The sequence below is a fragment of the Pholcus phalangioides genome, unplaced genomic scaffold (genome assembly GCF_987345545.1).
Source record: "Pholcus phalangioides strain wild (caught in Gottingen) unplaced genomic scaffold, Ppha-v1.0 ptg000011l_1, whole genome shotgun sequence".
Taxonomy (NCBI): Eukaryota; Metazoa; Arthropoda; class Arachnida; order Araneae; family Pholcidae; genus Pholcus; species Pholcus phalangioides.
Genome location: NW_028301604.1, coordinates 28,120,082 through 28,129,599, shown reverse-complemented (window position 1 = coordinate 28,129,599; position 9,518 = coordinate 28,120,082). Strand labels below are relative to the sequence as shown.

Sequence of the window (9,518 nt, the reverse complement as noted above, 5' to 3'; positions counted from 1 at the left end):
TTCCCGATCTATTTCCGACAACTGAGGTTCTTGAATAACGTGACGGTTATATCTTGCCTCTGGCACAAGGACCACTTTTTTTGCAAATTCCATTATTTTCCGATAATGCTAGACAATAAACTAAGCGCGGTCGGAAGTAATATTCCAAGGAAACCGCTTCCTTTTTGTAGCAAGACGCGCTTTTTCTTGAAGAGAGGTAATTTTTTTGAAGCAAGTTTTCTCAGAGCGGCTTTGTGTTTTTGAAGCTTAGCTTTCTGTGACTTTGTTACTGGAATGTTCCCGCGTAGCAGATTGAGCGCACATTCACACACGATTTTCAACTTCTCATTCGTTAGTTTCTTTAGCAGCTGTTTTCTTGGGCATTCGCAGAGTGATTTTAAGAGTTGTTGCCTCCGCAAAGACATCTCGTGAAATAGTCGATCGAAACAACAAGTTCAGTCTTTTAACCACTTTGCATAAGCTTGAGCTTTTGCTAGAGCACAATGCTTGCGCATTCCATAGTGATGAGAGCAATGTTGACTCGTTTCAGGCAGATCGGTCACGTTAGGACATAAAATGCAATCTAAATCGATGACTTCCAATCCGTATTGTTTTTCGAGCATTTGACACTTGCTGTAACCCTTGGCGTAAACAACATTAAACTTTTTAACAAAGTCTTTCAGCGTGGTTTCGAGGGTACGAAAAGGTAGATCACCTCTCTCCCACGCTAAATTATGCAAATTATGTGTGAGCCATTTCACTTGATGTCGGTCTCTTGCATTCAGTTGCGAGAACTCGTACGGTGCTCGATAAATTCCGTGAAAAGTCTCGCTGCAGTTCAAATTACAATAGGCCAACTCCTTTATCACAAATGTTCCGTCAGAGAGTCGGTAACCCTCAACGTCTATTACGGCAGTCATCGTGATAATGGGTCTCGACTCTTTATCGACGGGGTTGATATACGTATTGAGTTTGTGTTGGTAACACGTTAGTGCGCAGTCGCATTTTCTCTTCTGTCTCCTGACGCAAATCTATCAATAGATATGAATACGAATCTTTCGTGGCATCGTTATAGGCCTCTAAAAAGAATTTCAATTTCGAGGGATATAATTGGCGACCTAAATGACTCACTTGGTTCAGATCTCTCCTGTTCTTAAACAGAAATATATAGTGGGCGTTGAGTGTAATCTCACGCAATCCCTTATGAAAAAAATTTTGCGTAATGAAAAATACCGATAGATTTCTGTGATGACTATACTTGGTGAATAACTTGGCCATCCTCTGTTCTCCCGAAAGTTCGCTTAAAAGGTCATCGAATATCAATAGAGCATCCGTTATGCCTTCGAAATCGATGTCGTCCCTGAATTCCACGTTATCAATCTCGTCGTGAAGTTGTTGAGCTTCTCCGTAGAACCATATCACTCGCTTGGGCTGTGGTTCGATAAGTTTTTCCCTATGTTCTAAGAATTTTTTTAAAAAGTATGTTTTTCCACTTCCACTGGCACCAGCACAGACTGCCGTGAAAGGGTGATGTAACTTTAACAGAGACATGGTAAATAATGACACGATTTTTTTCATGTAAGTGGTTTTTATTGAACAAAATTTTTCGATACAAAATTATACACTCGCACGTCATTATGCTTACTGAATCGCGAAACAATTGCTTTCATGCTCTCGCCCTTACATTTACAAAAAATATAATATATAACGTAATGTCCACACACTTTGCTGTTGACCGACTGCAGCGCCACATCGTTGTAGGTGAGTCGTTTGTATTTGCTCAGAAATGAGTTGATTTTCCCATCCACGAATTGTGAGGGCGGTCTTCCAAAAGAGTCAAAAAATTCAGCTGTCACGTTGTCGTGCAGGTATATTGCTAACCAGTGGCTTCCTTCCTCTGTATGAACGTCGGTGTTAACCACGAAAGCAGCTGGATACTTGTGAACGCCGTTTGGTAAAGTGTCGCTCGCGAATACATCTCTGAATATCTGCTTTGTGACTGGATTTGATGTCAATGCATTTTTTATCTGCTCGGAGTCCATTTAACTCGAGAAATCACACAAAACACTTCTAGCTTTGGTTATCTCGATCAAGTTTTGAAACTCGCCGTAGACTATCACAGAGATTGTTTTTTGAAGAGCTTTGGAAAATTTCAGTTCGACGCGCAAATTTCCTTGTCTGAGTAGATGTAAATGTCCGCATTCACTCTGGTCGGGAAGCAGAGAGAAACAAAACAGTGCGTATCCTCTTTTGAACTCTTCTCTCGTCAGATCAATGCCGCGATCTTCTCCAGATCTAAACAAGTTGTTGTACGCTCTTACTATGTTCCCCGTCGTGAAATTCGGCTCCAAAGCTTTGTGAGGGACCGGACGGCCATCGACGTACACAGATATGAAATTCAAGTCGTAATGTTTGAATTCAAAGGGGTTAGTATTATATGTACCGTTATATGCCTCGTTATCCACTAGCCCGATCACGACTCTGTTTGGCATCGGTCCCAGAAAAACGTTGTCTTGCACAAAGGACATGTTTCCTTTAGCAACGGAGTATACTTTACAGATCACTCTGTTGATCGGATACTTTGCCGTAGTTTTTTCCAGAGCTTTAGCATGTCCTATAGCCACAGCAGGACTTACTTTCACTTTTCGCACGAATAGGCTAGCGTGGTCTATCACTACGTTGTAATCCTCGGCCGCGGCCACTAAGCAGAACGAAGGTTTCGTGCGCACCAAACGCACCTTCATATCAACGAGATTGAGCAAAAGTCTCTGTTGAAAAAATAGCGAGCAGTGAAGTCTTCCCATCAGATCGTATGATCGACTCTTGGCGATGTATCCACCTCGTTTTTTCATTCCTTCATTGTTCTCGAGATTGTTCATGTATCCAGCGGTGTCTTTGATATAACCCTCCATAGCGAGGGGTCCATTTTTAGCGTCCTGGCCATAATTCAGCAGAGTCTCAATGTAGGCGCGATAAGGGTAAGTGTGGGAAGAGTTTGTGATGTTCCGACCGTTCAGAGTGATGTCTATCTGAGAAAACAATGAATGTAGAAGCAAATTTACTGGTGCCACTAGCTCGTTTTCGGGCAGTGGCGTATCGTCTCCTTTCGTCACTCGCACTCGAACATGTAATTGGGTAGCAGACAGGTCCATGTAATTTTCAGCGCATCCAGTCACGTTGAATTCCAAAGGAGCACCAATATCCTTTATGCTAGATAGAGGTAGAAACTCGATCCATTCACCTCCTTCTATTGCGGTCTGTGTGGGTGGAAGCGAGAAGAGATCGACTTCGCTCTTCAGGCATTCGGACGAGTGTTCCATTATCATAGCCATGTTAATCGAAAATGTCAGGTGTTGACGCTTTCCTCACTCTCTTGCGAATGACTCTATTCTTCACTTTACGCTTTCTTTTATGACCGCCTAACATCTTCTTGAGCTTTCCAGAGGCCTTGTCTGTCAGCATTCTACCCGCTTCTTTCGCTCTCTCGGTTGCAGCCATTCTAGCGTCTCTTCCCTGAACCAAATCGTTGGTGAAATCTACACCAGAACGAAGCACTTGTTTGCCAAGCGCTCTCGCACCGCTCTTGAACAGGGGAATAGCTGACCTGAAAAGAGAGCCGAATATAGAACCGATACCATATCCGCGCTGCAGGTTTGAACCTTGATAATATGAGAGTCCATGACCGGCTTGATTGAGGTAGTGGTGCGTCACGCTATCGACGCAGCATCTATATTGCTTATATGGCATTTTCACAGATGTTTCAATCGGAAGTGAAGTTTCACTATCACCTTTCCACGCTCGAATGATACAAAACGTCCCGTGTGCGTCTTTATATAAATGTGAATCGTCTCGAAAGTTTTCCTCGCAAGCCCAACGTAGTGACCCCTTTCAAAAGAGGCGTTAACGATCTCTCCGTCTTGGCCCGTAACCTTGACAATTTTTAACAGTGGCGAGTAAATGTTTCCAACAACTTGGGGTTCAACAATATCACAATATACGTATAACAAGCGAAAGTCTAGTTTAACGTCCGACACTGAAACACCTTCGAGGAGAGGACCCTTTAATTCACCAGGTTCGAATCCCAGGATTTCAGCTATGCCGGAGTGAAGAATAAGTCTGGCACTTTTCTTGAGGTTCACTTTAACTTTTCGCGTGTTGCGGTTGAACGTTATAACTATCTTATCTTGAAAATTTTGAGAGATGGCTTTTATCAATTCTTGAGTAGTCTCGTAATAACCACACGGGATTCTTCCACTCTTAAGTAATCCTGTTCCAACATCGAATTCGAAAGAATTTGTTTGTTCCGTGATGTTGTGGAATGCGTGAGGAAAGATTAATTCGGATAAGGCAACCTCGTAATCCGAAGAAAAACTGATTGAGTTTGGCAACTTCACCACAAAATTCGAAAGCTTGTTTTCCGGGAAAAAATCAGGAGAGGCGTCGCTGGGGAGGGTGATGTAGAAGGAAGACATCTTTTTCAAATAATGGGCTGCTTCCGCTTGCGTAACCGATATTTATAGCTCGACCCACGAATTAAATTTGTCGGGATAATTTTGCCACTTCACCAAGAATTCCGTCTTTCCTTTACTCTTTCTCTTTCTGAGCACTTTCTCGATGGGAAAAGTCTCTTCGGGTTTCGCTTTGACCATTTCTTCTGCGTAAAATGTTCCCTTGATTCTCTCACCCATCAAATCCTTCAATCTATAGACCGGTATTTCTCTCGCCACGCACTCGTCAACCACAAAGATTTCGTGAGAGAAGTTTGATTCGTATCCTTTTTCAAACAGATGTTTCGAGCGAGCGATGCGGACGTGGTCACCCACTTGAAATTTTATCGTTGTTTTTTTCGGTGTTTTCGCGTACAGCGTTCTCCAAACTAGGTCCTCGTTATGTTTACCGACCTGAACGGGTTCCATCTTGATGCTTCTGTGATAAGTTCTGTTGTAACTAAATAAAAAGTCCTCGATGACGTCCACATACTTGTATGTGTTCTTGGCAGTAAAGTATTTCCACATTCGTGTTTTAAGCGATCTATTAAAACGTTCTATAACGGCTGCTTTCACGTCATCGTTTTGAGAAGTGAAAAATCTCACTCCTTGCTTCTTCAAAAAGTCTTGAAACACTTTATTGAGAAATTCTTTTCCTTTGTCAGTCTGAAGCACGTCTGGTTTCCGCTCGGAGAAAATATTTGAGAAAGCCGTGGTAATGTTTTTTCCAGTTTTATCTCTGAGTGGGGCAGCCCAAGCATACTTTGAAAACACGTCTATGCATGTCAATAAATACTGATTACCGTCATTATAACGAGCGAGACTTCTCATGTCAACGAGATCTGCCTGAAACTGTTTATCGATACCGGCTACTATTGTTCTGTTGCGTGGGAACTTTTTCTTTCTGTTCCTGTGTAGAGTGTAGCTCTTCTCTCCTTCTAACCATTCCCGAATTTTTTTTCTAGATTTTTTCGTAACATGTTGTATAGAGTTGACACCCCCGAAGCTTGCGGGTTGCTTCGGCTCCCGATAAAACTTATCCATGAATGGTTGTCATTCATACTTGCAATATGCTTATATATTTATTTATTATTTTATTTTATTTTTCATTACAGGATAATTGCCACCTCTGCGAAACTTGCGGGAAATGCTTTGCGTTGAGGAAAAATCTCAACCAACACAAGAAGATCCACATGGGAGAAAAACCGTTCAAATGCGAGCGCTGCCCGGTTGCATTTACCAGGAGCAACGACTTGAAACGCCATATACTAAAGAAGCATCGGCAGGACGGAGGATCCAGCACAGCTAGCGGATCACCACCACCCAACGGACCGCCACCACCACAACCCAACGGACCACCACCACCTAACGGACCACCACCACCTAACGGACCACCACCACCAGAGCCTAGCGGATCACCACCACCCAACGGAGTCCTCAACGACGTCTTCGTGACTTACAACATCCATCCCGATGAGGGTCAAGATCGGGACATGCATCTCTTCCTCATCAGCGTAAGGGATAGGCTTCTCTCCCTATTGAGAGAAGCTATTCATCGTCAACGTGCCATCAAGTGGGACGTTGTGGTCACAGCGGTGTTTTCGCGAAGAGGCGCGGATGGTGAAGAGGAGTTGACTAACGCATACTTACGCAGCAAGATGGGTACCGCTCTCGCGGCTGGAGTACTCGAGACTCAACTGGGTGTAGCCTTCGAAAAGGTGGAGAAATCTACAGAAGATTTCGAAGGCAGCGGCAGCGGTTGGGTTCTCGATCAGATCATCTGCCTTGAGCTCAACATCGCTCGCTACCAACCGCTGGCGCCAGCGAGCTACATTCCACTTCCACAGTGGATAGCTCGCAAAAAAGCTGTCCTCAACATCAAGAATCGAGATCAAAAGTGTTTTCTCTGGTCTGTGCTCGCTGCCCTACACCCAGTGGCTAGAAATGATAAAGCCGAGCGCGTTACCAAATACGCCAATTATGAGAATGAGTTGGATACTCGCGGTCTGATATACCCAGTGACTCTCGAACAAATATCCCGGTTTGAAAAACAGAACAACATCACAATCAACGTTTTCGGAGTGGAGGGGGAGGAGATATTCCCAGTGAGAATTACACATGAGAGAATGCCTCGGCATGTTAACTTGCTCCTCATCATGAATGAGGAAACATCTCATTACTGCCTCATTCGGAACACCAGCAGACTTTTTTCCCGCACCACTGCGCACAAAGAAACTTGTCACTATTGTGACTATTGTCTGCAGAGGTTTTCTTCTGTTGAGACCCATGCAAAACATCTCACCCAGTGTAGAGAGCATGGTGCACAAAAGGTTACATATCCCAGTGAAGACGAAAAATGGATGAGCTTCAAGAATGTTGCCTTTCAGTTACCGGTGCCCTACGTTATATATGCAGATTTTGAGGCCATCTTGTCAAAAGTGGAGTCATGCTCACCTGATCCTGCCACTTCCCATTCCATGGCGACATCGCTTCACCGTCCATGCGGTTTCGCATATGTGGTTGTTGGTCCCGATGGTGTGGCTCTCAGGAGACCCACTGTATACAGGGGAGAGGACAGTGTCCATGTATTTCTGGAAAGCATGCTGGAAGAAGAGAAGCTCATTTTGGAAAAAATCAACAACCCGGTGCCCTTGAAGATGACCATCGAGGAAGAGAGACGCTTCCAGAGCCAACAGATATGCACTAACTGTGGCAAACCTCTTGGTAGTGATCGGGTGAGAGATCATTGCCATGTTAGCGGTACATACAGATCAGCGTTACACTCCAAGTGTAACCTGCAGCTCAAGATGGCAAAGCACATCCCGGTGATTTTTCATAACCTGCAGAATTATGATGCTCACTTCATCATGGAAGGGCTTGGTCGGATCAAGGAGAAGCGGATAGAGGTCATTGGTAAAAACATGGAGAAATTTATCTCCTTCAGTTTGGGTCACCTCAGATTTCTGGATTCGTTCCAGTTTTTATCCGCTTCTCTTGATACCCTAGTGAAATCTATGAACCCCGGTGACTTTATAAATATGAAAAGAGCCTTCGGTGAGAAGACACCGCTTCTCCTTCGTAAGGGAGTTTATCCTTACGAATATATGACCTCCATGGATAAGTTTGACGAACCGGTGCTTCCCCCCATAGAGGCCTTTTACACCTCCTTGGGTAGGGAAAACATATCCACAGATGACTATCAGCATGCGCAACTGGTGTGGGACACCTTCCATATGCTGTCCTTAGGTGACTATCACGACTTGTATGTGGAGACAGACGTGTTGTTGCTTGCAGACGTCTTTCAGAATTTTAGAAAGTTGTGTCTGAAAAACTATAAAATTGATCCCGCCCATATGTATACATCCCCTGGTCTCGCCTGGAACGCCTGTCTGAAGATGACGGGCGAAAGATTGGAACTTATAACAGATCCAGACATCCACCTGTTTCTCGAGAAAGGCATCAGAGGAGGGGTTTCATGCATCACTAGAAGACACAGTCGAGCCAACAACCCAATGGTTCCAGGATTCAACCCCGGTGAGAAGAAAAAATGGATCATATATTGGGACGTCAACAACTTGTATGGCAAATGTATGATGGAACCCCTCCCAGTGAGTGATTTCCGGTGGATGACGTCTAGTGAAGTGGAGTCAACAGACTTCAACATCATCCCCGATGATAGCGCCAAGGGGTACATTTTGGAGGTTGATCTTGAATACCCGGTGAACGTTCACGACCTCCATAACGATTTCCCTTTGGCGGCTGAAAACGTGAAAATATCCGGTGATATGTACTCCGAGTACATGAGGAAAACCGGTGGGCCATCGAATCCGTGTGTCAAACTAGCTCCAAATTTGAATGATAAGGTCGCGTACGTCATCCATTATAAAAATCTGAAACTCTATACAGCGCTGGGGATGCGAGTTACATCGATTCGTCGTGTCCTCGAGTTCTCTCAGCGACCATGGCTCCGCCCGTACATTGCATTCAACACCGAGAAGAGAAAGGGAGCCACCGGTGATTTTGAAAAAGACTTCTATAAGTTGATGAATAATGCAGTGTATGGGAAGTCGCTGGAGAATCTCAGGAAACATAACAACATCCACTTGGTACACAAGGAGAAGAGAGCAAAAAAATTAATCGCATCCCCAGCATTCGAAAGCTTCAAGATTATTAATAAAGACCTGGTCGTGCTAAAAATGAAGAAGACTGCCATCAGGTTGGATCGTCCGATATACACCGGTGTCACCATTTTAGATTTATCAAAGCACCTGATGGCGGACTACCATTATAATCACGTCAAGGAAAAGTACGGCCGGGATGCGACCTTATTGTTCACCGACACGGATTCGTTGTGCTACGAAATTTATACCGATGACATTTACGAAGATATGCTGAGAGATTCCCACAAATTCGACACATCTAACTACCCCGGTGACCACAAATTGTACAGCGAGAGAAACAAGAAGGTCATCGGGGTGATGAAGGATGAGACGGCAGGGAAACCGGTGATCGAATTTGTGGGACTGCGTCCAAAGATGTATAGTTTTATTACCGGTGACTGTGAAAAAAAGACTGCGAAGGGTGTCGTGCGCTCGGTTGTCAGTAAAGAAATCAGACATGCAGATTATCTAAATTGCCTGCGCAATAATTCTTTCATGAGGCACGACATGCCTAAAATTCAATCCCGGTCGCATGTGCTGCAAACAATTCAACAGCGAAAAATCAGTTTGTCGGCACATGATAATAAAAGGTATATTTTAGACGATGGCATAAGCACTTTAGCTTATGGCCATTGTAGCATCCGGTGATTTTTTTATATAGTTTTATTTATACACGTTGTTATTTTTCATAGTTTTTATATCTTTATAATTTTTTTCTGCATATTCCGGTGATTTTATTATATAATCATCTCTCGAATGAAAAGATAACTCCCTTCCCATCGTGATGCTCATCAGTAAATATGGATGTGGTGGCTTCAGTAGTGGTCTTCAATTGTGTGGTAATCTTCAATTAATATAGTTGTGGTGGCTTCAGTAGTGGTGATGTTTGATA

At 43.8% G+C, this 9,518-nt stretch overlaps 2 protein-coding genes across 2 annotated transcripts; one reads left to right on the top strand and one right to left on the bottom strand.

The window, feature by feature from the left end:
• Positions 1-2,021: 2,021 nt before the first annotated feature.
• LOC149080303 (uncharacterized protein F54H12.2-like) lies at positions 2,022-3,311 on the bottom strand. The gene has a single exon (XM_089238642.1). It carries the CDS (start codon positions 3,309-3,311, stop codon positions 2,022-2,024), a length of 1,290 nt encoding a protein of 429 aa, XP_089094768.1.
• A 2,348-nt stretch (positions 3,312-5,659) lies between these two features.
• On the top strand, positions 5,660-9,274 carry LOC149080302 (uncharacterized). Its single transcript, XM_089238640.1, has one exon. It carries the CDS (start codon positions 5,660-5,662, stop codon positions 9,272-9,274), a length of 3,615 nt encoding a protein of 1,204 aa, XP_089094766.1.
• The last annotated feature ends 244 nt before the right edge of the window (positions 9,275-9,518 follow it).